A 26,783-nucleotide genomic window follows, 5' to 3' on the forward strand; every position below is an offset into this window, starting at 1 on the left:
ATCATTATACTTGAAATAATTTTCCATTACTTTTCCAAGTGTCCATATGTAATATTTTTCCACAAGAATTCGCTGAAACATTTTTCATTCTAAGTGTTATCGGGATTTATCTCAATCACAAAGGGACATTGTTGTTCAATACTCGCGAGTTATAGCTCAATGGTTGAGCTTTGTCATTGTAAGCATGAAGTTCAGGGTTCGATTCCCGTAAGAATCAAGAAACAATATGATATAATCTTGTGTATTGCAAAAATATTATGTTATCAAATGGGGTGAACTCCGCTACGGCTGGTTTCTCAGACCACCACATAGCTACTTGGAGTAGGGCACCTGACAGGGATTCAAGCGTTACATCGTTGCGTTCCGAGGGCAGCTTAACCGAGTTCCCCAAACCACCACATGGACACTTGGAATTGGGTACATGGGCAAGAATCTGGAAGATACACCGCCAAGTTTCCAGGACAGCTTATCAGGGTTCCCCAGACCACCACGCGACCACTTTGAGTGGGGACAATGATCTGGGAGATTCCCAGGCCATCGCCCGTCCGTTGTGTCATGATTGGTGTTAGAATCTTCAGTTCGACATATTAAGTATTAAGAGGAATTTTGCAATATGATGCAGAAAAAATGTATTAAAATGTATCAGTAGTAGCTCAATGGCAGAGCAGCGGCATTGCAAGTTAAAGGTTAAGGGTTCTACTCCCACATAGACGACTTGGTAATAATTTTGTTATTTTTACTTAAAATAGTGTTTTTGAAGAAAAATTGCGGAGGAAAAAAAATTTCCCTAAAAAATTTTCCAGAAAAAAATTTCCAGAAAAAAATTTTGCCGAAAAAAATTCCGCGGAAAAAATTTTACCGGGAAATATTCCGCCGGAAGAAAATTACCGGGAAAATTTTCCACAAAAAAATTTCCACAAAATAAAATTATTCCGGCAAAATTAAGCCGTAAAAAATTATTTATACATTATATTTTAGAATACAGTTATTGAAAAACCAAATTTTTTTATAATTTTTTTTATTGTCGATTCAAAATACACATGCATAACAAATTACATCGAATAAGTGAAAAGAAAATTATTGTCTTAGTTTACCTAACAGGAATAACCATAGCGTAGCGTTAATAAGGCGGAAGACGAAGATCTCTACGCTAACGATACAACATAAATGTGGATTTTTGAATAACCTCATAACCCGGTGATAATAACCTAATTTCAAATATCTCCATTTCCCTTTTGCCGAGATCACTTCCAATTTTGTCTGCTAAGGAAAGTAACGGCTTGACACGACATACTTATCACAAGGCAAAGTGAAACAGGGCCACAGAAAATAAGAGCACAGATATGCACTTCAAAAGGAATAAATAAAAAACATTTTAGAAAGTAGGGAAATCTTTGGACGATCAAAATGATTTCCTGACATTCTACGTATTTTATCCATATAGAAGTTAACATTAATCAATGCAAGTTTCTAATTAATATGATTATTTAAAATAATAAAATATTTTGTCAATTTTGACATTTGACGAAATGGATCCGGTAAATTCACTTGGCACCTTCCAAATGCCTCACCAATGCGGCACATAACAGTTGCACACTTGATCACCTTGCAGAATATCGCAGATGGCAAGGACGATTAGTTTATTGCCTTGGAAACTATTAACGAATCGGTTTTAATTGCAGTGACATGAGAAACAGATGGAGTTAACAAACCTTTTGTCCACTGTTTAATCGCAACTGCAGTTTATTAAATAGGCGGATGGGTAAATGGCAAATGCAATTCTCTTGTCTTTCACTGTTCTTATCTAGACCGCAGATTTCGGTAATTGCGTGTGCGTTGTCAGTCGCAACGCTAAAAGAGCGGCAGTCTAAAATGAGACAAATTTTCAATGGAAGTGAAATAGATTTAGTAGTAAAAACAGAGTAAATTACCGAGACGTGTTGATAAAGCTCATCACTCGTTCAGTATGCGAGATCAGATGGAACATAGCCTGATAACGTTGTGTCATAAGCTATCCATACCGGGAACTTTCTTCACTTTCCGTACCATCAAGAACTAATTGCTCCAGCCCATACGAAACAACTATCATCGCTCCCAGGTGTGCAATACCGACGGAATTTAATACAGATTTCAGTTTGCATTCAAAAGTATGGTAGCGGGACGATTCTTATCAGCAGGCATCACTACAAAACCATATTGCCCCAACACAAACTGAAAAATAAAAATTAAGATTTAGCTAAAACCAACGAAAGTAGCATTAAAGGTAAGTACAGATATCGTTTTCGTGGCAGCTCGCGAGTAGAATGGTGACAATGCGTGGTCTGGAAGTCGGGTAGTACCACAAGGGCATTAGATTGTTCCACAAAGAGTTTCTCCTGCCACAAGATCTGTTTACTACAATATAAAATAACAACCTCTATGAAATGCCTGCTTACTCATATTATATATGTAATTTCATGATGAAGATGCAAAAGTCCCACCTGATGTCTACGGCGGCGCCAGCTCTTTTAAAGTCAGATTCTCTCCACCGAGCAATATGATTCTACCATCTAAACCGAAGTCTCCATCTTGATTATTTCCATTTTCTACATCGTCCATCTACATTACTTCAATGTTCAATTAGATCTTATCTAGAAACGAAATTCAAGTAAAATTTACTATTAAAATTCAGTACTTTTTTCTTGAACTTGAAAATGCACAAAGGCAGCTTCTAGTACTCTTCCAATAGATCCAATTGAAATATTGCTGAAGAACAATTCACAAAGGCCAACTTGAGTTCAACTTCCATTTTGCATAGTGCAACTCTGTACATTTCTTTACAGGCTGCATAATCTCTTAAAGAAAATTACGACGACCCGATTCATCCATTTAGGCAGAACAACTCTAAAAGAAAAGGAATAAATGTGATTGCTCTGTAGTAATTAATCCACATCATAAGTTGTTTTATACCATAATTCCTCATCTTCAAGAAGAATCTTAATTTTTTCAGTATTATTGCTCTTACCTTTACAGATTTTACAAATTTTACCTCATCTTGCTCTAGTCTCAATGAAGGAATCTGATGGTTCTTGCCAGTTGCTTAGCTTGTGAAACATTTTTTTCTTCCGTCTAGGGATAGACTACGAGTGGAAGTGTAGTACTGATGTCTACTCCGACAGCCTACTCTTAGTCTGTGGTCTAGTTGCCACTGGTCATGGAAAAGAAATGCAATTGATTATTTAACTGCAGTACACATTGGAATTTAACCTAGACTAACAACTCAATCCTAACACTATTAAAACCCTTAGCCTTGCAAACTAAACACAGACAAGAATAACGATAAGATAAATAAAACGTTTCTGAGGAGACATAAGAATTTTGACGAACACATATCGACAAAATCATTTGTCTATCATAGATTACCAAACATTGTGTAGTTAATTTGAGTTATTAAACCCAACGTAATTTGAAAATTTATACATGGATCATGCAAAGTATATAAAACAGAAACTAGAATTATACAAAAAAAGAAAAAGCTTTAGAAAAACTTAAAATTCGACTACAATGAATACTTACACCCACCAACGACGACATTCTGCTGAAAAAGAGAAATTTTAGTAAGATGCAGGCCTGATCTAAGCTCTCTTCAATGTCCGACTCCGACAGTATTTCCGCTTTCTGTAGTCAGGAAACTTTGGCAGCGCTGCCAAAAACTTCAGAAATACTTCAGATGGCTCTGTTGTTGACTTTGACGCCAGAGGACATTGCTGAAATGTAATATTTTAGGTAAATCGCAGTTTGATATTATCCGCTAGATGGCGTTGTTTTTAGGGGAATCCCCTATATTCCAATACACCAAAAAAACCTATACAAAAGGCGTATTTTTGCGCAAAAAATTCAGCTAAAATGAATTTTAGTATTTAAGAAAAGTCCATTTTTGCGTGAATTTGTGTTTAAATTCACTTCAACTGAATTTTAAAATTCATCTCTCCCACCTGTTTTTTCTTCACTTCAGCTCCTAAATTCACTTCAGCTGAAAAAACAGCTGAAGTGAATTTTTGCGCAAAAATGCGCCTTAAGAATCGAAGTGCTAAAAAAATAGGGTCATTTGGCGTCCCGTAGTTGCAGGGCTGTTGACGTAATTAAAGAATACTCTTTGTCTTACAAAACTAGTTCCAAACTCAATTGAAATCATAAGATATGGATTTTAGAAAATGAAATAGGAGTCGTTAACGTCAATTTGCAAATCTATCTAGTGAATAAGGAGGATTTAACTGTCATTAAGAGGAAGGAAAATTACCCTTTCTAGATAGCCAACAAAGATGTGGACTTTGCAGAAAAATGCGAAATCTCCTTCCACTTAAGAAATGAACTGCTGTCTAGTGTTTCAATGGAAAACGAAGAAAGCTCTCTATTCTCTTCTGAAATCCCCATCGGGATGTTCCACACACATTGACAGAGTTAACAGTGTTCACTCTCACAGATGTCACGCGGTGCTTGTAAAGCCATTGGTGCTTTGACGTTATTACTTAACAGAAGCATAAATTCGGTAAGTGATGAAACTTCTGCTTGTTTGTTTTTTTTTTTCATTGTCTTATTCAAGTTGATCGAGACATTTCCCTCCTGGCCATCTTACCTCTAACTTCCTTCCCTCGTAAAACTATAGTCTAACTGCTTTTACCCGCTTTTCCTCGAATCCATTGCCAACTCCACCGCTATTCATAGGTTTGCAAAACTCCATTACATTTTCTTCGAGAAATGGAATACTTATTGTCTAGCCTCTAGTTGCATGATGAAACAATCAAATTCAAGGGAACTGGAGGCGTTTTCTTTTCTCGATCGTGTCTACAAGTTGTTCAACTCTGCCACAGGTGCACTTTATGAACCCTGCGGCGAGATGTTACTTTTTACGGGACAATACAGTTAAAACAAGCTGAGCACCGAGGAGAATTTAATACTGCGCCTAGCACCACATCGAATGCAACAGTTTGGAAAGTAAGCAGACTTGCATTGCATCAAAATAATAGAGCAGATTAAGTGCCAACAGTCAGCAAGAGTTGAAGGTGAAAATTTGACATTTCTCGACGTTTAGGCAATTTGACTATTTCAACCGTTGACTTTAATACATTTTCAGACGGCTAATAATAGAAAAAAACAGGTCATAAACTCGGCATGCTGCAACAGTTAGAAAATTCAAGGTTAAACTAAATTTCTTAAAAATTAACATTAAAACAAAATTTTAAAAGTTGATGACCCCGTAAAGCATTCTATGAAAAACATTTCCCGACGTTTCCAAATATATATTTATATACTCCTTTCCTGGAAGTTCGGGCTGCTTTCTGCATGATTCGACATGGCGTCGGCGTGACGTCGAATTTTATTTTCAGTATAAGAAGTGTCGGTCACCATTGCACGTACTATTTGTTGCAGTGTAATCAGCAGTGCATGAGTGCCGTGAGTAGTTGCTTTTGAAAAATCCAGAAAATACAAATATATCTTTGAAAACAAGTTCGCCATGATTTCTCCGAAAGACTATTTAGTTTTCGACGCTGTTCGCCAGGGATTTATCGGTCAGATACGTGAAATACTTGAAACAGACAAAAACACAGTATTGGAAAAAATGAGTCAACGTAACGAACAAGGGGAGACGCCATTGCAAATGGCCATCAGAGAAAGAAAATTCGAAGTTATTGAATTTTTGGTGCAAACCATCAAGGATAACATCAAAATCGACGAGCATCCACGATCGAAATTTATGAAACACATGTCGCTTTTCTCGTGGGATAGAGTGGATTTGGACAAATTTTCGATTGGACCGGCAGAATTTGGCAAGGAATACACACAAACATTCGTACTGCCATCACCCGAAGTGGCCATTATCCGGGACATTGCAGAACAGAATTCCATTTACAAACTGATGGAATACCTGATTGACGTTGTCGACGACGAGCTTTCGTGGTTCGAGTTTGTTTTAAATTCCATAGTGGCAAGCAACATGTCCCGTCCTGAGAAGATCATAGCGTTTGAATTAATGGGCGCTGCCTTCATTTTGAAAATACTTTTATCGGAGCAATTCGAGTCGGATGAAATTGCCGTCGATTTGCGTGGATTGAAATGCTGGAGGAGAGCTTTGGAACTGCGGAATTCGACAGCCAATAGACGGAGGCCTATCCCTAAAATGCCATACGTTCTGACAGATAATGCCCGCAGCGCGATTGGCGATGCGGTTGAAATCACGACACTAGAAGAGCTGGACGAATTGGAACAACAATTAAGACGTCGCAATGACATATCCGCCGTTGTTATCCAAGCTCTTCTCATCATTCAGCGGACGTTCGGGCAAAGAAGAGGTAGGCAAGTAGAGCCGAATTTGTTTCACCTCAAAACTTTGCAAGAATATGGAGAACACTTTTTAGTAACTGGAAATGTCATCCAGAATAGACAGATGCATCACAGGCGCACCATCAACATTTCACTGCTCATTATGGAGCAGTTCAGTCGACCAGATTCGCCCAGATGTTTCCAAGTATTCGTTGAAACTTTTCTCCTCTTCTCCGACATCCTAATAGTTCTGGAACGCAGCCCACTCACATCTGCAGAAAAATTAGAAGAATTAACATTTTCCAATCTGCTAGCTGCCATTAAATTTGGATCCATGATTGCCACAAATCTGATAGTATTACCTCCAATCAGCAACAAGCATGGCGAATGGCGGCATTTGGTTATGAAGAAAATGCATTTATTGGTAATGACTATGTCGAAGACTTTCCATTTGGACAGAGACGAGGACGACCGATTGAATCTCATTCTCGCTAATTTGTTTCACGTCGAGAAATTACGTACCGGATTCTCCAGTATTCTTCATCTGGCGATTGACAAGTTTCTGTCAACATGCTCGGACGATCTTATGCAAATCATTATTATTCAAAAATACCTTGCAAACGGAGCCGACCCTAAAGCTGTCGATGGAAATGGAAAATCTCCTCTTCATATCCTAGCCGAAAAGTGTACGCCTCATTCAAGGGAATCGTTTTTTAACGTTTTTCAGGCCCTGTTGGATGCTGGATGTCATTTGGATCAAGCAACGCCAGATGGGGACACTGTTCTCGGTATCTTAAAAGAAAAGAAAAAACAGCTCAAAGTTGATGAAAATTTACATCCCAGAATTGATCGGTGGATGAAAACTGTGTTGCCTTTGAAGTGCTCTTGCGCTCAAGTAATACAAAAGGAAAACATCAAAATTGATGGACAGCAGCATCAACTTCCACTGAGTGTCCATCTGTTCATCGAACAGCATTTCGTCTGTAAAGGTAAATAGCATCGCAAATAATTTATCCTGCCTTAATTGACTGTTGTTTTTTGTGTGTTCCGCATCTTCTTTAGGAAGGCCATCATCCAAATCTGCGTGGATTCCCAGCGCGTACAAAGTTTTGTGTTTTAACAACTAACCTCCGGCTACTATCAACGAACAGCCTCTAACATTGGAAATGGGCAATCTTTTTCCCTGTACAATTCTCTCGTGCTTTATTAAGTTCTGTTTTCGAAATTCCACGAGTCTCCTTAAGAAATTATATTCAAATACTTGGTCATTACTGTTGATTAATAAACGATGAAATAACACTGAAAACTCACCGTCACGTAAGTAGTGGTTTCGAAACACTAATGATCGCCTTCAGTCTTTTAATTAAAGCGACGTCGATACTCCTGCGGCAGTTGGACATCAACTTGGAACATAGGGCTCGACCCCGATCACATTCTAATCGGGGACACCGCTAAGCTTCCCCGATTAAAATGAATCGGGGAAGTCCGGTGCGGAACGGTGCCATAATCGGTGCTGCACCGATAGCACCGCTTAAGCCATAGGGGGTTTGTCTTACCGGTGACCTTGCTTTCTGATAGGCCAACGAGAATCACATTACTAGGGGCCCATTTTGTTCTTGTTTGCCGCAGGGCAACTACCAATTTAGCTCACTATTAATTGATAATCGGAGAAGGCACCGATCACCGATATCACCGCACCGAGCACCGAAATCACTTCCCCGATTAAGATTATCCCCGCACCGGATCGACTAAAAAGCTCCCCGATTGACGCGGGGCCGAGCACTACTTGGAATTCACCACAAAAATTGATTTAGGTCAAGTAAATTGTTAGCTAACCCACTATTTTCATCTCATCAAGCGATAAACATACCAAATAAATAGCCCTAGAAATTTAGATTGTATCCGTATTATGCGTTTGGAAATTGTAGTGTCCAAGACCGTCGTAAGATTATCACACTTAGTAAGTCGTGGAAAACATGGGACTATTATCTTCCTAATCGAGTTAAAGACATTGGTAAATGTGTGGCTTGGCAACAGCCAATACATGGAAACCCAAAACGTATAGGAGCTTACGTAACGCATAAATATTCGCTTACACAACTTTGCCCAGCAATTACGAGCACTTATGTAAGGCAACAATATTTTTTATCCAGAAAATACTACAAAAGCTACACAGAGGTCATCCTTGTCTCACTTGAACTAATTCACAGAAGACCTTCGATTGAATTACCTAATTCTTACCAGGGGGTTTGACCCTTAAGAACACCTTAAAAAACCGCGAGTCGTCTTCTTACCTTATTAGTCTACAACGAGCAGCCCATTTCCAAAGGTGGATTGCCGCTCGTGGAAACAAGTCGCGTTTCTTTTCGCAAACTATTCATTGGTGTTCAGTTCCTTTTCTTTGACTCAGAAGTTCGCATTGGTGATTCATCGTTACGACTGTACTTCGTCGCCATCTAAGAACTTTTTTTGGAAGGAAAAACACAAAATTACAATGTCATCAAATGTGGACAATCTTATTTTAGAAGCCGCACGTAGAGGCTCGATTGCTGAACTAAACGAAATACGTAAAAGTTACAACTGGATTGCGATACCCGTTAATTTTATAGTCAAGTGTTACAGCGAAGAAGGAAATACGCCTCTTCAGGTGGGCGTTGCTAACGGACACTACAACGTAGTCGAGTTTCTGATTGGAGAATTAAAATATCAAGTCTATCCGCAATGGAAGAAATCAATTAACGGTGCCTGTTCTTTTTCGTGGGCAAGTTTAGATTTTAACAAACCTCTCCCGTCATTCAAACCGCTATCACTTGAAATGGAAATCATTCGCGACGTTTCACACCAAGTTCCCATCGCCAAATTGATTGAATATCTAATTGACCCAGTTAACGACGAACCCTTTCAATGGTTTGAATTTCTGTTAAATTCTTTCGTTGCAAGTTCAATTAGTCAGCTGGAAAAAATTGTTTCGCTGGAACTGATGGGTACCGCGTTCATCTTCAAACACAAACACTATGTGTGGCGCGGGTTGCAATGTTGGGAACAGGCCATGTCGCTTCGCAAGTCAACAGGCAATTTAACCATACCAAATGTACATTACGTTCTATCAGGAATAGCTCGAAATGCGTTTAAGGATAATTTTCCATTAATCACATCAGAATTATCGCTTCAGATATTTAAAGGAAATTGGCAACGTCATTATAGGCACGTCGACGTGCAAGTTCAGGGCCTATTAGTTAGCGAGAGAATTTTTAGTGAAATTAACAGTGGACAAACGAATCCAAACTCATTTCATCTAGAAAATCTAATGCGTTACGGTCATTTTTGCTGTTACGAGGAAAATGAATACAATCGCGCGTTTAACATTTCGCTGCTTATTCTGGAACAATTGAGTGGATTTCAATCGACTTCTTCCCCCCAGTGTATCCGAATTTTCGTTAGAGCTCTCGACCTTATGTTGGAATGTTTGGAACAGCAACCAACCAGCAAAGGCAAAGGAGAACTGTCTTTCGCTGATTATTTGATTGTCATCAAATTCGGTTTAACAATCTTAAATAAACTTGCGCTATTATCGCCCGACACGAGGACAACAATAGATTATTGGCAACTCAATGTCATGGAGAAAGTTTATCATTTACTATTGGATCATATTCTGTCACGTAATCAGCTGGAAATTCAACAACTTAAAGACTGTCTAGCAAACTATTTCAGCATGAATAATGCACATAGTTTCACTAGTCTTCTACACCTGGCAATCAAGAAGATTGACGTCATCCAACGATATCCAAGTAAAATTGTATCTGTTATTCAGCTGTTTCTTGAAACTGGAGCCGATCCGACGGCTACGGATTCCAATGGCAAAGCTCCGTTCCACATTTTGGCAGAGAATTACGAATGGTTTCGGAACGATTTAAAATCTTACGAAGCTGTATTTCAAGCCTTGCTGGATGCTGGAGGCCAACTCAATCAAGAGACGCCGGACGGAAAGACATTTATGACTATATTAAAAGAACAGAAGAGCAGATATCTGTCAAGTAATCATCCAATTATGGAACAAGCAATTAATACTGTCCTACCTCTTTCATACATCTGCGCGCAAGTCATACGACGAGCACAAATTCCATACGAACACCAATTACCATCCAGCATGCAATCCTTGATTGGTCGCCATAGTGCGTTTAAAGGTAAATTAAAAGCTCAAATGAATAAATTTCACATACTTTAATTATCCATTCTACCTCGCTAGTTGTTTCATCTTTGGGTGATGCCCTTTTATCTTGAATTGCAAAATCGATGTTTTGGTGACCACAAGCAGCGCGGACGCCCCGAACTGGATAATTCAGCAGATAAATATTTATCCGTGTTGTTTAAAACGATGCTGTAACATGGTCTTTTATGCTTGAAAGAAATAATATTTACTGGTTTTTTAAAAAAATAGTCTTGAAAAGAGCATAAATCTGCAATTGTCCGTCGAATACCTTGTTGAATGCGTTAAGGGTAGACGTGTTCCACTGGTTAATTTTGCAAAGAGTTTCGAACCTGGTATTTTATGGATACAAGATAAATAGAATAGATCTATATATACAAGATAGATAGAATTATGGATACAACTAGGCAAAATACACAAAATATCAGCGTGCAAATAGAAAAAAAAAAAGGAATTAAAAATAAAATAGTTGCTATTCAATTTGTCAGTCAACATTTTCAAAAACTTTGATATGTCACTAGTAGGAATTACATAAGAATCAAATTCAACATCATTAAAATATGAATACTCCTCATCTGCTTTGGCGAGTTGGCAGCTCTAAGGAACTAAAAGATATGCGATAACGAGCTATCCGTTTTTCTAGATTTACATAACGTACAAATGATGGCTGTTACCCGCTTTAGCGATGTAGGTATACGATTCAAAGAAAAAAGATCAGTTACAAAATAGCTTATCCTAAATAAGGCCCCAGGCTCAGTTTTCTAGGAATGATCATTAGGTCGTATACAAGGAATACTCTAGAGGTATTATATTCTCTTGTGTATCACACAGAATTTTGCGAAGATTTCATCACTTTTGCTTAACCAATCTCACTCGAATATTGCATCACTTTTGAATTACACTCAACTATTTCAAATCTCTACTATATTCCCTATAGTAACACAAATAAAAAGGAAGACGGGAAATTTGTGTGACTCACCCAAAGACGTTGGTCCTTCTTAAAAAGTGATGGCCGTTTTCCAAAATGCAGCATCATCTCTCATTTTTAGACTTCTGATGATGTAATCATTGCCAGATTGCAAGAAACTATTCAGATGCAGAGAAACCACCTTACCGTCAAGAGTTGTGAAGCAGTCAATGATCAAAAACCACCGTGCCGGTTTACAGTACATCGAAAGACTAGAATAAAACAAACATCGTTGCAATAAGGTAAATTACAATTACCGTTAATTATTATTAAATTACCATTGAAAATCATTCACCTAAATTTTACTTACGATGTTTTTCCATTATCAAATAATGGAATTACTGTCGCAGTGAAAAATACTAGCAAGAAGTGCAAAGATCTGTTACCCAACACAAAAGAAATCTAACGTCCAAGCAAATAAGTTCTGCTTTCATCTCAAAACAAAAAACAAAAAACATTGTTCTGTGTTGGACGGACAGTATAACAAAGATACCTTACTTGTATAACAGTGTTGGAAGAGGCGGTTTGATGCGTTGGTGCTGCAATCCTCAGGGTCTCCTCCGTTTTGTTCAAAATCGCCGGAACAATGCCTTTTATCATTGAATCAATAACGGCGGGGCGACAATGAGAGAAAGTTCCAGCTGTCCTTTAACGAGCTGCCCGATTGTTGACATCATCAATCCCTTTGAACTCGTAAAATTCCACGTATTTCTTGGCCAACATCTCATCCATCTCAGCTTCATCTAAAAATAATGATTGTGGTTTTGCTGTAATTCCACGAACCCAAAGAATAATCAAATCGCAACTTACCCCACAGGAGTTTCGGCGGTTTAAAGCAAGACACCTCGACCTAAATACTCCTCCGTGTTTGCCCTGTACGTTTCATTTCATGTTAGACTGTGAAACGACCACAACAGTATAGGACAGCGTCGACGAACAATAGCGAAGCAATTTTGTGTCACCTATCGGAACACCAGCCTTGACCATCTTAACGTTCGCAGCGATCGTCCGTTTTGAGAAGAGAACCCGGAGTGACATTACTGAAAAAGACTTGACATATCAATGTTATTATAGAGACAAATTTGAACCAATAAGAAATTATTTGACGGTTTATCATCTCCATTGAATTAATTTGTTAAATTCACAGTATCACTAACCTTCTTCACAAGACAGCTGATTTATAACAACGATGGATTGTTAATTATGGTAATTCCTATGAACGTGAATAAGTGATCCAAATCATCCTGGAGCGAATTATTAATGCGACTGACGTGTGCGGCAGAAATTACCTGCACGGAAGTTGATCCGAGAAAAGCAGCTTCAAAATGTTATCCCGTGCTCCTGTGGATGCTGAACCTCATGTTAACCAGGTAGGTTCCGATAATTTCTTCCAACATAGCGTCTTGAAATATTGTCGAATTCATTATCCATCTGTTTAAGGACACTGTCCATATTACCGTTGCTATGCACAAATTATGCCTCACATTCAGATTCCATTTGGAGAGCACCTTCCAGTCAATCCGCATTCATCCATCTTCACAGCACTCTGAAAGGTAAATTATACGTATACTTTGAATAAACGCAATGGATAAGGTTTCTGCTGATTGGTACTTCTTTGTCGGAGAAATAGAATTAAACAATAGTCACTGTCTCTAGAGTATTACAAGACAATATAGTTAAATTCGTAAAAGCAAGATAAAACTGAACAACAAACTAATTTATTATGTAAAATTTACGTACCCAATATTTTAACAGGAAATATTCATTTTGTCCCTCAGGTTTTATGTTCCCCATGGGACGATCACTTCTCTGAAAATAAAAAATTGAACCGTCATCGAAAAATGGTGGCTTTTTTTTTTTTCAGGGAAATACATTTACGATGTTACGGGACGCCAGGTAATGTTAAATGAAGCAAAGCATGCATCGGTTGTAACTGAACTTTGGAACTGATCCCATGGCCTAGATGACAACAAAATTAGTTGTCGGTTACCTTGCCATCAATCTAATATATTAACCTCGTGAATCTAGTTAAAACGCCTGTTGGCCAGCAACAATTACTCAAAAACCTAAAAAATTCAAATAAGATTCAAAACCTACGTAGCAATTAGATAACAGAAAATAGGTGCTTAACTGACTATTTTGTGACACAATAACGTGGTATTCCACTTAGTACAAGAATAGAACATTTTAAGAAATAAAATGGCAATGAACTCCCTAATGAAAACATCTCTCAGAAATCTTACGCAGAAAAAGATTTCGTATTCTTAAAATAGCTGCGAAAAACGAAAATAAACCAAGAGGTCATTCTCGCGTGTTTCTTCTTCAACTAAGAACGAAAATAGACCAACTACCTGGAAGTACGCGAATAAATATAGGACGAGGTCGAAACGAATGCCATACACTTATCGCCAATGGAACTGTTGCTGGTAGAATCGATCCGGTATAGAACTTAGATCGCCATGGGAAAAACGACCTACCAAGAAACATAGTTAAATTTAGTTTCAACGCCAGTATAAATAGAATACTATGCAGTCGTAAAGACGATGCGTATTCAGGAGGAATGCCTTCCCAACGGAATCCACCGTCCCCAAAGTATTCCTCAAATCAGGCCCTTTAACATATGGCATTAGAAGGGCGTTTTAGTCCTTTACATAAATCTACCATTCCCAAATCGTCTACGTTGTACTGAATTGTTATGTAAGGCAGCCGCTAAGGATGAATAGCAAAACAGACCTTGGGCAAAGTCAAATACTTGGAAGAAGGATGAAATCATCCTTTATCTTTCCCACAATAAAAAGAATACCCTTCATGGCATGCACATTCAAACGTGGTAGTCTTCATTCAGAGTCTCTCATGCACAGTCGTGTCTTACCTGTTTATTCGACTTGAATACTAGAATACGCGCAGCTTACAGCACATCACTGAACTTCCAAGTGTTTGGTTACCTGTATAAACAACAAATAAAAGTACACAAAATAACAATCATGACTCCAGACGTGTTTAGCCTCTTCAGTCAAGCTGTCAACAAAGGGTCAGTAGCAGAGTTAATCGACATACGTGACAAATACACCTGGAAATCAATAACAATCGAGTTTATCGCCAAATGTTATTGCAACAAAGAAAAAGAGACTTCTCTGCAAGTCGCCGTCAAGAACAATCACTACGATGTCGTCGAGTTTTTGATTCATCAAATGAAATTTCACATTCTGTTAGAACTGTACCCACAAGGAAAACACAACAAACCAAACAGATGTCCTTTTTCGTGGGAGAAATTGGATTATTCTCAAGTTCTGCCCTCCTTCGTCTTACCCGCAGGCACATTCGCAGCTATATCAGACATTTGCAAACACGTCCCATTAATCAAACTCATTGAATACCTAATTGATGTAGTCAACGACGAGGCATATTGGTTGGACTTCGTTCTCAATTCGTTTACGGCCAGCTCGCTTCCCAGGCATGAGAAGATCATCGCTCTCGAATTAATGGGTGCTGCCTTCATCTTCAAACAAATTCTTCACACTCGACGAAAGTCATTGTGCAAGCAAGCGCCATGCCATAACGGACCATGGCGTGGATTGCTCTGCTGGAAACAAGCAATGGCATTACGTTACTCTACAGCTGGTGGAGCAGAACCCATTCCCAAAATTCCTTATGTTTTCTCTGAAATTGTTAGCAGCATCTTTGAGGAAGCTACTGAATTTGTGACACCAGAGGAACTGGAAGAGCTGGAAGAGCAATCGTCGATGCACAGGTCGATCGGGGGTTGGGACCTTCTCTGTGGACCACTGGTAGTTCAAGCTCTGCTAGTTAGTAAACGAATATTAAGTCAAAACAAAACCAGCCAGACTGGCCCCAACTCTTTCCACCTTGAAAACTTACTGCATTATGGAATCTACTGTAAATTTCACCAACACTACATTTGTGCCACGAATATTTGTCTGCTCATCTTGGAACATTCCAAAGAATTCAACCAAAACTCTTCACCCAAATGTGTCAAAATATTTGCAGAAACATTTGATTTAATGTTAGTCTGTTTGAAACGACGACAGCCAACCAACGGCACTTTAAAACAAGAATTATCGTCTGCTAATCTATTGGCAATCGCTAAATTCGGATTAGAAATTTTCGCCAACATGTTACCTGTTCCACCAGTGACTCTTCCCGACAGGCAGCTCTTTGATATCCTCGAAAAAACTTACTTCTTCATTTCAAATTGGCTTCCAAGATTAAAAAAAGACGAAATTCGCCAGTTAACCGAATACCTGTCACGTTACATCCATTTCTACAATCAAAATAACGGCGTCACTAGTCTCCTACACGTGGCGATCGCCATGGTTGATTACCACGGAGGATTGTCACTTTATTCTACAAGTCACGCTGTATCCATTATTCAACTGTTGTTGGAAGCTGGAGCCAATCCCAACGCAGTCGACAAGAACGGCAAAACTCCACTTCATTTTTTGGCAGAAAAGTATTCGCGAGACGAAACATCAGAGTCTTACTTCATCATTTTTCAAGCCCTGCTGGATGCTGGTGGTTACCTGGACCAAGCTGCACCTAATGGGAAAACAGTTCTTTGTATACTCAAAGATCAGAGAATCAGACATCCTACCTTAGGCTATGCCTCTGATCCTTTCCTTGATTCACTGATTGACCCCCAACTTCTCCCTTCTTTCCACAAACACACATCTACATCGAGATCTATATAAATTTAATTTGTACGTTGTAATCTTGTTTTAAATGAAATATATATAATATATGTACAATAATTATTTTACCCTATTTTTTTCTTCATTCACTCACATGGTAAAGCCATTGCCAATGATCCACTTTGTTCTGTGTCCTAGTGATGAACTGCAGCAGCAGACAGATGTCGCCTAACACGCCATTTAGCATGAACGAACAATGTCATGAAACAAGAATCTTTTGTCAGCTATTTTAACTTCAAAATCTTGCTCGCCTCTGATTCGATTGTGAAAGTGTCCTGGTTTGGTCTATATAGATTAACGAAACTGACAGATCAATATATACAAGTAAATAATTCGTGCTAAATACATTTAAAAATCACGAAATTCAAATGACAATGCATGAGATGCAAGATAATGTGGAGAAGGTACAACTTGAGGCTAATTCTTTGATGATAATCGTGTACTTGGTTCGAATTAAAAAATTCTCCCAAGTTTCACTCTGATTTTACACTATACATACCGTCAAGGAAGTACAAACCTGTTTACATGTTACCAAAAAAAAACGGGTTAGAAACGTGGATGTCAATCAATACTTGCAAAAGTCAAAATTCTAGAAAAGTCTCAAGAATAGCCAGCACTCCACAGCTGTGGTCAAGAAACTTTGAACTGATATCTATTATGCAATTTGAATTCAGAATGAAGATGCTCTTTGCACCTCTGGCAATACAGCAGAGAAATTACAGGGGAAGAGGGAGATAAATCCATTATACGGAGAATTGGTGCAAACTGCAAACCCTTCCTCCAAGATCATTTAGAATCATCGTTTTTTAAAAGCAAAAACGAGAAGAAGAAACGTAAAAAGAAATTGAAAACCTATGCAAATTATATTGTGATGATACCTGAGAAAACATGAACAAAATCAGCTGCTGAGGTGACTAAATTTGCTTACGGCTAAGTGTTTTCTATTATTCACTTTCGTAACGTGTAATCGGGGGAGGCTTTTATGAGTATTTTTGTCACATAATTATATTGTATGTTTTGCTTTATTTACAGTCGAAAGTATAACAAAGAAACAAATGCTTTCAAACTCGTCATGTCTGCTATGATGAAAGAAAATTCAATGAGACGTATGTGCTACTTTTATTTCCACCTTTCTTGCAACAGGTGCTGAAACTTTAAGAGTCAGGTAATGAACGAGGGATGGAGTTACCTGCTATGAAGAATAAGGACTGTCTCAATTTCAATTGTGAATAAAGTATCCGTCGATAGCTCAGTTGGTAGAGCGGTGGACTGTAGTAATGATTCACGCCGTGCGTGAAAGTCGTGAATTTCGTGAGTTATCCATAGGTCGCTGGTTCAACTCCGGCTCGACGGAAATTTATGGAGTTTTTTTTTTTATTATTGTGATATTTCTATGCAGAGTTCGCTATCCAATTTCTTTTTCTAAATGAGATTACGTCTCGTCACCAAATTAAAATGCATAGAATTATTCCTGAAGTAAGGCAGGATTTGTTTTATTTTTCTTTTATTTGGATTTCAGTGTTGTGCAAAATACTCTAGACAATGTTGGATGTTAGCTACACTGTCTCAGCGAGGCAATTGCAGCATGACAACTTCGTACGTGACGATCAAACCGAATAGCTAAGAAACGGAAATCCGTTAAAGATAATTGGATATTCAAAAGATAAATCTACAAAACCACCTTTGAGGCCGATGACTTGGACAAGACAAAGAAACCTCCTCCGCTAAGCGCTGTTGGTTCGTTTTGAATCTCTTGTACGATCAAATCCATCTAACTCGTTAAAAATTTATTAAAATTCCTTATTTTTAGAAGAAAACAAATAAATACCTTGATCAGCCTATTTCTCTGTTGTTCCATACTGTAACCGACTAGAGAAGGCAGCCTATACAAATAATCTACCGTCTTCCTCGGCTATTTCACAATAAAAACGTAAAAGCCAATCCAACATCTTGTATATAGGTTAACTAGAAATTTGAATTACCAATTCCGTTAGTCGACTAGCCAGGTAGACGGAGAACATCAGCCTCAGAATGACGTAAGCGAACGAATAGGTGAAAATGAAACGAACGAGAAGACTAGGACTAGAAATGTCTGCGTCCAATCCCGAGTACAAAAACGTCAGGATGTAAATGACGTCGCATCCGATAGTTATGAGAATCAACGGCGAGAAGAGCTCAGCCACTTTATGAGTCAACGTGGACAGCGCCAACTGGACTCGTCGCAGCCGTTCCAGCTGTTGGAACGAGACGTCGGGTTGCGATCGCAATTGCTCGCGATGTACCTCGTAATAGCGTCGCAAGATGATCGAGACCAATGCAATTATAAAATCACCTGAAATCCACGCGACTTCGCTCAACGATTCGACAAAAATCAGGGCAAATCCATAAACGTCCTTGTAGTCACCAAAGTAAGGATTTAAATCGGTTTCTTTACCCGCCAGTTTCACTAACAAATAAAAGATTTCAGTCACATTTTCAGCGTCCTTTACCTGAATCCAAACAAAAAGAATTCCAATCAAGAGAAATTGCCCTATAATATTATTAGTTTCGTCGCAATACATACCGCGCCGGCAATGTACAATGCGTTCTCCAAATTAGACATGATAACGGTAGCGATAAAAATGAACCAACACTGACATTTGACGGTTCTTCCTAAAAATATTTGATTCTCTTCGAGTAGACGTTCAGTGTCTATCCAGTGCTGAAGAAGCTGCAATAAATCCGATGATTGCAACAAGAAAAACACTACGGTCATTTCGCAATGAGCGTAGTAAATCAAGTAGAACGTCGCATCGGCAATCATCTTTGACGAACTGTTGAACGTATCAATAACGAGCAGGATGGAAAAGATGAATGTACACAAATAAACGAAGGCAACCAGCAAACACCAATAAAACGAACCGCGACATCGTTCAAAATAAGGTTCTTTATGGCATTGTCTTAAAGGGACAATTGCATAACAACGAAAGAAAGAAATCACTGGGCTCCACAATTGGATAACGTCTGACTTTCGCGCCATCTGCGTTGATTAGATTGTAACGTCCGACTGCGCTGCGTTCAATTCTACTTAAAGTTCGTCAATTTTGGGGTTTGCGCGGTACGAACTTTGATGTCAATAAATTGCACCACGCAACAAGCTAATGTATTATTTACAGGTTGTTTCCGTGTGTACCAAACTAGTGTTTTAATATTTCACGATGACTTGTTTGGGCTGTCGTCCTGTCAATCGATTTTGACGTTGAGTACCTGTGACGTGCATTTTCCATTTGTCTTATCACGAACGAAAGAGTTTTCTGTGCTGTCACGTAGCTTTTCAACTGAAAAGAGAGCAGGTACTCTTAGTTTTCTAGAGCATGGAAATGTAAACTACATGTCACTCAAAAAATGTCTTCGTAAAATATTTAAACATGATATAAATTGCCAATTTAATTAAATGTAAAAAATCCATTCCAGTCTACTTCCAGTTTCCTCTAGTTAAAATACGAGGACCATTTTGAACACGGCACTCCTTTTTAAAATAGGCAGATCACATGGGTGGAACCAAAGTAAACACAGCTGCCTTCTGTGCTGAGCTTCCATAACACGTGTTCGCACAGATTCTGATGGTTTCCCCAAACGAGGATACGAGCTGCCATGACATAATCAACATGACCGCCAACTGGCACTGCAGACGACGCAAAAGCAGTAGACCTTGGTTCAGGTTAGAGAGGAGTGGACAGGTTGCATCATGGTGAATAGATGCAAGCCCATCCTCCTGAAACACTTGCATTCTGCCGTTTAAGCAAATTGCATTTATCGTACCCTACCTCTAAGTCTTGGCTGATAGCTTGGAGGGCTTGAAGTGCAAATTGAAATGGTACCCAATTTAATTTATTGTGTTCTCTTCGTTGAGAGTTTTAAAACACCGTCGATAGCTCAGTTGGTAGAGCGGTGGACTGTAGATTCGATTCACGAAAATTGTGAAAGTTGTTGCATTCATGTTGAGATATCCATAGGTCGCTGGTTCAACTCCGGCTCGACGGAATAAAATTTTATGCTTTCGATTTTTGTATGTCCATTGTCTTCCAAATGACACTAGACATTAAGCGTCACAAACAACATTTTTATTTTTGAAATGAAGTTTACTAGACGAACAATCAGGTAAGATGAAACTGTAAAAGTTAAAGACAAAGTTTTGACAAACACGGAAACGAAATGATGAAAGCCGTAACGTACAATTAACTGAACATTAATAAATTGAAGGAGTAGGTCCATTGACCCAATCTACGAGTTGTTTGTCGTGCCAAACGTACGCCCCTTTTGGAACAACATTATCCGGCGAAGATGGCGGAAGCATGGCCAGCCAGCAAGCCGCCTCTGCACCTGAAATGCCAACCCCAAATTTCAATTCCAAAATCACGAATTTAAGTATGGTAAAAATTGAATTGCCTTCTTGAATCGTTTTCTCTCCTTTCTGGAAGGTCGCATCTGTTATGACGTAACCGGGGTGAACGCAATTGACGGTCAGATCTTCACGCAAGTCTTGATCGAATTGGCGCTGATGAATTCGTGTTAATGCGCTGATACCCACTTTGGAAACCTTTCAATAATGATTAGCTTTTCAATCAAATAATTCAATCGATATGGCTCATTACAATGTAGCCTTCGTTAGGCCAAGTATCTTCTCTTTCACCAACGCTGTTTGGCCATCCTCGTTCAAAACGATCGCCATTTTTAGCCGCACTTTGCGATTTCAATAAGATTTTTAATTTGTAAAAGATAAACAAAGTTTGATAAACTCACTCGATGAAATCTTCCATCAACTGACACAGTTCTTGTTCGGTCAAATCAGGAGCGGAGAATTTGCTCCTCAAGATGGCAGCTTCCGGTTCGCGGCCGGATATTCTCAGCAAATGGCCGTCGTCACTCGTCAAATGAACGACTCTTGCGTGCGGTCGAAGAATAGGAAACAGGATCTTACACGCTCTCATCGTGTGATAAAAATTAGTATCGATCGTCTTCCGAATCGATTCGACAAACGATTCCGCAGGTGTCGTCATCGGGAAAATAATGGCCGCGTTGTTGATTAGGACATCCAATCCGCCGTGAGTTTCCACGAGATGATCACGAAATTTCAAGACGCTCGATTCGTCATCAATGTCTAATTGATGATAAGCCGGACGTAAACCCATTTGTTCGAGTTCATCCACAGCCTTACGTCCCCGACTTTCGTCGCGTGATGTCAAGTAAACAGTTCCGTCAAATTTGGCACACAGTTCCATCACGGCTGCGTAACCGATTCCTTTGTTGGCTCCAGTCACCTTTTTTCCATCAGACATTTTCAGCAATTGCTTTTATTTTTGTTTTCAAATTCGATCAAATAAAGGATGTTCAACTTACCACAGCCACTCGAGATCCGCTGTTGGCTTCCATCATTTTTCGTTTCAACAAACTTTTATGCAAATATTCTTTTGCCAAAATATAAATAATGAATTTGGACCGCACCTTAATCTGCGTGCCAGTTGTCCGCAAGAGATTTCTCAAATGCGCGTATGAAACAGGGCAGATCGATGATGAAGATGCGCATGCGCATCATTGTTGCTAGGCGACGTTTAAGCGAACATTATCTCTCTGTTTAAAGTTCAAATAACGAAGGGGAAAGTAGACCAACTTTTTATGCGAGACACTTTTGTATCGCGTGTCAAAACTTTTTCTTTCTAAGCTGACAGTTAACCACATGAAGTTTTGATGTGCTGAGTTCTATACTTGTTGATGTCCCACATTCTTTTTTAAAAACTATTCTCTGAAAAAAAATGGAGAAACCAGTTGGCAATATTTGCATTTATTGCGTACGGCGAGAATATGAAATATTATGAGCCATTATTTTTGGTTGCAGTTTATACTGGCCATGACCACACGATCGTGCAGCCAAATAAAACGCGCTTGGATGAATAGCAAAACCGCTATTTGTTACAACGACAACAAAAGTGCCAACACATGAGGGGAGTTTAAATTGCACGTTAACGTCAGCACGATACCCAAAAGTTTTTAATAGCCGCATGAAAGGCGTCAGCGTTTCTTATCGATTGCTTGGCAACGCGTGCAACCGTCGCGGGAGACAAATGACCATTTGACAACAGCCATCGTTCAATCAAATTTCAAATGAAAAATGAATTTATGCTTGTCAACACATTTTTAAGTTCCTTGTTTCTTGGTACTTGAATCTTTAAAGTAAATTCAAAGTTTACTGTTCCAGCGAAATGATCCGTGACAGCACAAAATTCAAGTCGATGTCGTTAAAGGCAGGGCGGTTGGGGAAGCTGGTCAGTGATGAAATGACGCAACAGCGCACGAAGTCGAGACTGGAGGCCGCTCAATGCAGACGACATGAGCCCTCGGGCGAGCAGGTCCAGTTCACGATCAGCCAATTGCAATAGTTCCTTGACCAACGGTCCGCTCTTTTTCCAAAGCTGCGCGATATGATAGAGATGATTTAAAACACATTCAACTGGCGTGATAGAAGACTCACCGTTCGTTTTAAAAGATGTAGAGCTCGAACGCGATCCTCAGTCAGAGTTGAATTGCAAACGGCTTCGTACATGAGCCGCAGTTCACGGAGATATTCAATTTCGACTGTGTCTACCTCGACGACGGCCCCCGTCGACGATCGCCACACTTTCGGCTGCGAGATCTACGAATTAGAAAACGATTTAAAGCGCAAAATCAATTGTTGATTGCACAATTGTCATTGTACCCTATGCAAAAGACGGCGAAGTATTCGATCTTTCACCGCCGACGACTTGGTCGAATTGAGCATTTCAATTTCGTGGAAAATGATGCGATGATTATCCAGTTGATCTTCGACGTCATTGCAACGGTTCTTTTCGATAGTGACGTCACCGAAGCGGATGATGAGCGCTTCGACCGGTTCGATAGTTGGATTATTATCATCAATTGATTCGGATAGAGAACTGGTCACGGAAACGGGTCTCGATGAATTGTCTTGATCCCTTTCGGACATCCGTCGTTTAACTCTACGCTGTAGGCCCCCCCACCCAAAAAAAAGTTAGAAACTCCTCCTTCTAAATTTTTTGTTTTTGTCTAAAGAAAAAATGTACCGATTTTTCGTCGTCATCGACCGTCACGAATCGGCTGGTTGCGTTGAGATGATCTTCTCGTGACGACAAGTTCCAGTCGAAGGGCCGCACTTGGCACGAGACGCTAGACGAACTCTGCGTGTGATTGTCGCGTATGGTAGCCACCTGGCAATCTTTACTCTTCGGCTCTATTGAATTTTAAAAAAGAGACATTAAAAATAAAATAAAAATAAAAATACGAGGCCCGTCTGAGAACTCGGTGCTAAAAGAACAACGTGAGAATTTCGACTGGTTCGGTAGAAAGGCCCTGAAAAAAAGTTTTGAGTTTTCGCTAGCCAAAAGCCAATGGTTTGTTGTGGACTTGACAAATATGGCGTCATGCTAGCGACCGATTGACGTACAACCGACACGAGTTTGATATAAATATAACGTTCTCTTCGTAAGCAATTATGGATCAAACATATGAGCTCTCATTATGCAACATTTGATTCTACGTCAACTCGTCGAATTCAATTGCAAATTAAAAACGCTTCGTCCTATGGAATATTCAAATTTGTTACCTGGCGTTAAGATGCGGATTCGATCACCTGGGCCGACAGTGTAATCGGTTTGAGTTTGGGCATGATAGTAACACAATCCGTTACTCTTTTTGCGCCAACCACCGAGAAACGGTTGCCGAACACTTTGATTTTCAATTTCCACCACTAGATCTCTATCTGGAACGTTCTCTGCAATTTAAAAATTGAAATGAACATAACTGCTGGATGTGATGTAAGAAAACAAGTTACTGGCGTGAATGCGGACGGTGATGACGTCCGGCAGAGGCATGAGATCTTCCGGTGGAAGAATAGATTTGATGCGGATGGGGAAAACGACTGGATCGACGGAGCGCAACGAGAGGGAAATGGTCTCGTTGACACGACCACCCAATTCTCCCAACGTCACGTGATCCTGGACGGCCCGACCAGCGTGTGTCAGGTGTAGGGTGGCGACGGGCAGTTCAACCATCCGCGAAAGACGCTCTTTGAGCGAACCTGCGGACGTGGCCAGCGTCCAGGCTTGAGTGATGACCTGAGAGTCGGGACATTCCAGCTTCACGGTGACCACGTAGCGGCCAGCCGTGGCAGTCGGCGAATCGCATCGTTCTGCTACGTCGTTCGACTTGTCTGGGCAGGTTGGACGTTGCTCCACCTGGACGTACATCGTCTGCACTTGATGGCGGCTGTCAGCGCAGAAGTCTTCGGCCGTCTCTTTTGCTCCTCCCGTTTCCATCGTCGGCCAGCAGGAATTCTTTTACAGCCACGTAGATGAGACCAGGTGTCTATTACGGAAAATAGAAGACCTGAGTGAAAAACGGGTGATTTTCATATACCGACGAGAAGTTGGAAGCAGCACAGTGTAGGGACAAACATCAAAGCTACTGGTTTTGTAGAATCGATCCAACATTGGTACCTCTTTTTTTATTTTATTTTACCTTGCCCGGACAAGTATATGCAAGGCCGTCAACAACCATTCCCCTGACAACGGCTGCTAGGACGCGATTGTGTGATGACCGCATTCTGGAAATGAAAGATTGCACAGTGATCAAACGATTAGGAACACGATTTTATTTTTGAATCGATTACCTGGCTGATTTCACGTGCGGCCAGCAAAACATAATCATAGCAGCCGTTTGACATCCAGGTTGATTGCGCCATTTCTTTGGTGAATGATCATTGTCGGCAACGCAATGCAATCAATGGCAAAGTTCTAAAATCATTACACGAATCTCCACCTATACAGACGTAATGAATCAATGCAACTCAAATACCTCATCGTCAGAGTTGGAGGACCGTCAGTTGAATCCATTTAAAGTTAAATGCGAACAAAGTTTCGCGAGAATTCCAACGGTAAACTTTGCATTCATCAATAGGTGAAAACATTAAACAAAAAGACAACTTTGAAAAGCAAAGAGGGGGGCAGGTATGAAACTTGTGAAGCCACGCCATTCTCGATTTTCTTTTTCGTTCGAGAGTTGAAATTGAGTTTTGATGTTAAAAGTTGGTGCATCAACGGTCGACACTCTGATTGCTCACATTATTGAACTAATATTCAAACAAAACTAACCAGAATTTAACAATTTCCTAAACCAATATGTTTGTTTGAAAGGCCAAATCCACTTGAACATTTTCTTTGCTATTCATAGCAAGGATTTTACTTGTACCCGAAACAAGACGATTGACTACACAAAAAGGAAATTATAAAGTCGTTTGAATGATTATAAAACGATTGATTTCGTTTTTTTTCTCTTACCAGCTGCACAGTTTCTGTTGCTCTTAAATTGACATTGGATTTCAGCCGATAAGACGGGTGATTTCAAGGTGCTGGATGCACGAACACAATCATTCGTCTTCGGCGCGTAGGAAAACTTTCGACGACAGCAGCAGTTATTCATACTGAAAACCGATTTGTTTTCATCACATTGCAAGAGTAAATAACCAGTTATTTCAGCCATTTTCACTGGACGTTCACGCTACGGTGGGTACTTCTCACGCAGCAGTAATTCTGTTTCACTCGGTTAACTTGGTGAGAAATTTCAGTTGATGACAAACATGGAGGAAATGGTCTGAACAATCGAACTGCCCGTAAGACTTTTCTTTTCCTCAAGGCTAACGTGTAAAGCACAAAACGTTTGAGCAAGCAACGGGGGCGAGTACCAAACACAGTTCATTTTCAACCGTAGCTCTTAAAAATAGAGGCTGAGAAAAAAAGAAAGCGGCCATCATGGATTTTTGATCCCCCTTCCTCCGACGCACTGGCCAATCCCTAGAAAATGTTCAGTTTTCCGTTCTGACCAATCAAATCAAATGTTTCTGACGGTGTACACATTTGGCTTTATGACCACAAATTTTAATTGTAACAACTGTTATTACTTCTCCAGCCGCCTAGTGCAGCAAAAGCATAGATCCAGATTTAATCCACAATGAAATCTGTCTGCTCAGAATCCTCAATCTCACAAAACGCATTCCTTGGCCCAACATGAAAAGGAAAACAAAGATGGGGGTTGCCGCACTTGGTAATTTATGACTGATTCATGAATACCTGAGAACCAGGCTTATTGATCCAAAAGTTGCCCAACAAACATTTCTTTTGCAATTCCTTCGGGGCGGGGCTTTTCGATGTCAATATAACTCACAATCTGAGACAGTTAAAGAGTGTGCACGAGCGTAAAGATGGAATCTTGCGTTGAGTTTCTTGTCACGCGGTTGCATACCAACGTCGTTCTTCTCCTTCAAACCACTCAACCGAAAGAGATTGGATCATTTATCTCCATACGTGCGTGTGTTTTCGAGCAGCCAGCGCAGATTATTAAAAGGATTTCACTGGCTTATTAGACGCACAGAGCCCCATAGAGAGCAAAGCATTAAAAATGCGTCTGCCATTTTTATGTCACAACATTGCCACATTTCTACGAAAAGAATTCTGGCTTATTGCCCATTCGAGCGGTAAATAAGACGAAAGTGAGTAAGAAACAAACGGTGGAA

General features: G+C 39.7%; 6 protein-coding genes and 2 long non-coding RNA genes across 28 annotated transcripts; 3 read left to right on the forward strand and 5 right to left on the reverse strand.

Annotated features, from left to right (window-relative positions):
• Positions 1-1,217: 1,217 nt before the first annotated feature.
• On the reverse strand, positions 1,218-3,690 carry LOC116920416. 5 transcript variants are annotated; one of them, XR_004392548.2, is made up of 8 exons: positions 3,556-3,689; positions 3,029-3,187; positions 2,675-2,883; positions 2,481-2,606; positions 2,272-2,394; positions 1,932-2,211; positions 1,713-1,867; positions 1,218-1,655 (listed from the first exon to the last, which is right to left on the reverse strand). It is a non-coding gene; the product is annotated as an uncharacterized LOC116920416 (long non-coding RNA). The 5 variants fall into 5 exon arrangements; XR_004392550.2 differs by having other exon boundaries at positions 3,005-3,187; XR_004392549.2 differs by having other exon boundaries at positions 2,950-3,187.
• Positions 3,691-4,913: 1,223 nt separating this feature from the next.
• Positions 4,914-16,831, reverse strand: LOC116920445. Of its 15 annotated transcripts, XR_006645019.1 has the most exons (23): positions 16,253-16,830; positions 16,087-16,175; positions 14,852-16,031; positions 14,347-14,419; positions 13,826-13,947; positions 13,490-13,540; positions 13,347-13,433; positions 13,215-13,283; positions 12,932-13,020; positions 12,764-12,876; positions 12,632-12,687; positions 12,437-12,524; positions 12,285-12,371; positions 11,785-12,217; positions 11,487-11,686; positions 10,779-10,839; positions 10,539-10,698; positions 10,377-10,455; positions 9,939-10,298; positions 8,595-8,763; positions 6,914-7,092; positions 6,663-6,844; positions 4,914-6,572 (listed from the first exon to the last, which is right to left on the reverse strand). It is a non-coding gene; the product is annotated as an uncharacterized LOC116920445 (long non-coding RNA). The 15 variants fall into 15 exon arrangements; XR_006645015.1 differs by having other exon boundaries at positions 11,785-12,514; XR_006645012.1 differs by having other exon boundaries at positions 11,785-12,687.
• On the forward strand, positions 5,495-7,605 carry LOC123471075 (protein fem-1 homolog A-B-like). The gene is made up of 2 exons (XM_045171965.1): positions 5,495-7,289; positions 7,363-7,605. The coding sequence occupies exons 1-2, from the start codon at positions 5,495-5,497 to the stop codon at positions 7,425-7,427; spliced, it is 1,860 nt and encodes a 619-aa protein (XP_045027900.1). The 3' UTR covers positions 7,428-7,605.
• LOC116921028 (protein fem-1 homolog A) lies at positions 8,642-10,685 on the forward strand. The gene is made up of 2 exons (XM_032927215.2): positions 8,642-10,484; positions 10,547-10,685. Exons 1-2 carry the CDS (start codon positions 8,795-8,797, stop codon positions 10,579-10,581), a joined length of 1,725 nt encoding a protein of 574 aa, XP_032783106.2. The 5' UTR covers positions 8,642-8,794; the 3' UTR covers positions 10,582-10,685.
• On the forward strand, positions 12,718-16,243 carry LOC116920488 (protein fem-1 homolog A-A-like). 2 transcript variants are annotated; one of them, XM_045171967.1, is made up of 3 exons: positions 12,718-12,844; positions 12,965-13,027; positions 13,253-16,243. In XM_045171967.1, exon 3 carries the CDS (start codon positions 14,459-14,461, stop codon positions 16,181-16,183), a length of 1,725 nt encoding a protein of 574 aa, XP_045027902.1. In that variant the 5' UTR covers positions 12,718-12,844; positions 12,965-13,027; positions 13,253-14,458; the 3' UTR covers positions 16,184-16,243. The 2 variants fall into 2 exon arrangements, with proteins under 2 accessions (XP_045027902.1, XP_045027901.1); XM_045171966.1 differs by having other exon boundaries at positions 12,819-12,844; positions 12,915-13,027.
• Positions 16,832-17,660: 829 nt separating the features above from the next.
• LOC116920284 (gustatory receptor for sugar taste 64e) lies at positions 17,661-20,127 on the reverse strand. The gene is made up of 5 exons (XM_032926479.2): positions 18,747-20,127; positions 18,166-18,672; positions 18,012-18,095; positions 17,865-17,954; positions 17,661-17,803 (listed from the first exon to the last, which is right to left on the reverse strand). The coding sequence occupies exons 1-5, from the start codon at positions 19,200-19,202 to the stop codon at positions 17,750-17,752; spliced, it is 1,191 nt and encodes a 396-aa protein (XP_032782370.2). The 5' UTR covers positions 19,203-20,127; the 3' UTR covers positions 17,661-17,749.
• A 137-nt stretch (positions 20,128-20,264) lies between these two features.
• Positions 20,265-21,723, reverse strand: LOC116920318 (carbonyl reductase [NADPH] 3). Its single transcript, XM_032926526.2, has 5 exons — positions 21,563-21,723; positions 20,966-21,483; positions 20,818-20,905; positions 20,612-20,762; positions 20,265-20,545 (listed from the first exon to the last, which is right to left on the reverse strand). Exons 1-5 carry the CDS (start codon positions 21,596-21,598, stop codon positions 20,412-20,414), a joined length of 927 nt encoding a protein of 308 aa, XP_032782417.2. The 5' UTR covers positions 21,599-21,723; the 3' UTR covers positions 20,265-20,411.
• A 265-nt stretch (positions 21,724-21,988) lies between these two features.
• LOC116920261 (IQ and ubiquitin-like domain-containing protein) lies at positions 21,989-26,663 on the reverse strand. 2 transcript variants are annotated; one of them, XM_045171969.1, is made up of 10 exons: positions 26,341-26,663; positions 25,552-26,266; positions 24,885-25,480; positions 24,734-24,818; positions 24,048-24,580; positions 23,820-23,987; positions 23,281-23,447; positions 22,917-23,201; positions 22,692-22,853; positions 21,989-22,632 (listed from the first exon to the last, which is right to left on the reverse strand). In XM_045171969.1, the coding sequence occupies exons 5-10, from the start codon at positions 24,529-24,531 to the stop codon at positions 22,459-22,461; spliced, it is 1,440 nt and encodes a 479-aa protein (XP_045027904.1). In that variant the 5' UTR covers positions 24,532-24,580; positions 24,734-24,818; positions 24,885-25,480; positions 25,552-26,266; positions 26,341-26,663; the 3' UTR covers positions 21,989-22,458. The 2 variants fall into 2 exon arrangements, with proteins under 2 accessions (XP_045027904.1, XP_032782315.2); XM_032926424.2 differs by having other exon boundaries at positions 24,048-24,601.
• Positions 26,664-26,783: the final 120 nt, after the last annotated feature.

The sequence above is a fragment of the Daphnia magna genome, linkage group LG4 (assembly GCF_020631705.1).
Source record: "Daphnia magna isolate NIES linkage group LG4, ASM2063170v1.1, whole genome shotgun sequence".
Classification (NCBI taxonomy): domain Eukaryota; kingdom Metazoa; phylum Arthropoda; class Branchiopoda; order Diplostraca; family Daphniidae; genus Daphnia; species Daphnia magna.

What these genes read in the sequence shown, in the direction of transcription:
- LOC123471075 (XM_045171965.1), top strand. Translation starts at nt 5,495, where the DNA reads ATGATTTCTCCGAAAGACTATTTAGTTTTCGACGCTGTTCGCCAGGGA. An exon ending in ACAGCATTTCGTCTGTAAAG is followed by an intron (nt 7,290 to 7,362) that starts GTAAATAGCATC and finishes CATCTTCTTTAG; the next exon opens with GAAGGCCATCATCCAAATCT.
- LOC116921028 (XM_032927215.2), top strand. Translation starts at nt 8,795, where the DNA reads ATGTCATCAAATGTGGACAATCTTATTTTAGAAGCCGCACGTAGAGGC. An exon ending in TCGCCATAGTGCGTTTAAAG is followed by an intron (nt 10,485 to 10,546) that starts GTAAATTAAAAG and finishes CTACCTCGCTAG; the next exon opens with TTGTTTCATCTTTGGGTGAT.
- LOC116920488 (XM_045171967.1), top strand. Translation starts at nt 14,459, where the DNA reads ATGACTCCAGACGTGTTTAGCCTCTTCAGTCAAGCTGTCAACAAAGGG.
- LOC116920284 (XM_032926479.2), bottom strand. Translation starts at nt 19,202, where the DNA reads ATGGCGCGAAAGTCAGACGTTATCCAATTGTGGAGCCCAGTGATTTCT. An exon ending in CTAGTCGACTAACGGAATTG is followed by an intron (nt 18,096 to 18,165) that starts GTAATTCAAATT and finishes ATTGTGAAATAG; the next exon opens with CCGAGGAAGACGGTAGATTA. An exon ending in AGAGAAATAGGCTGATCAAG is followed by an intron (nt 17,955 to 18,011) that starts GTATTTATTTGT and finishes TTAACGAGTTAG; the next exon opens with ATGGATTTGATCGTACAAGA.
- LOC116920318 (XM_032926526.2), bottom strand. Translation starts at nt 21,598, where the DNA reads ATGATGGAAGCCAACAGCGGATCTCGAGTGGCTGTG. An exon ending in TTGATGGAAGATTTCATCGA is followed by an intron (nt 20,906 to 20,965) that starts GTGAGTTTATCA and finishes GAAATCGCAAAG; the next exon opens with TGCGGCTAAAAATGGCGATC. An exon ending in AGAGAAAACGATTCAAGAAG is followed by an intron (nt 20,546 to 20,611) that starts GCAATTCAATTT and finishes TTGGCATTTCAG; the next exon opens with GTGCAGAGGCGGCTTGCTGG.
- LOC116920261 (XM_045171969.1), bottom strand. Translation starts at nt 24,531, where the DNA reads ATGGAAACGGGAGGAGCAAAAGAGACGGCCGAAGACTTCTGCGCTGAC. An exon ending in AATCCGCATCTTAACGCCAG is followed by an intron (nt 23,448 to 23,819) that starts GTAACAAATTTG and finishes AAAATTCAATAG; the next exon opens with AGCCGAAGAGTAAAGATTGC. An exon ending in TCGATGACGACGAAAAATCG is followed by an intron (nt 23,202 to 23,280) that starts GTACATTTTTTC and finishes GGGGGCCTACAG; the next exon opens with CGTAGAGTTAAACGACGGAT.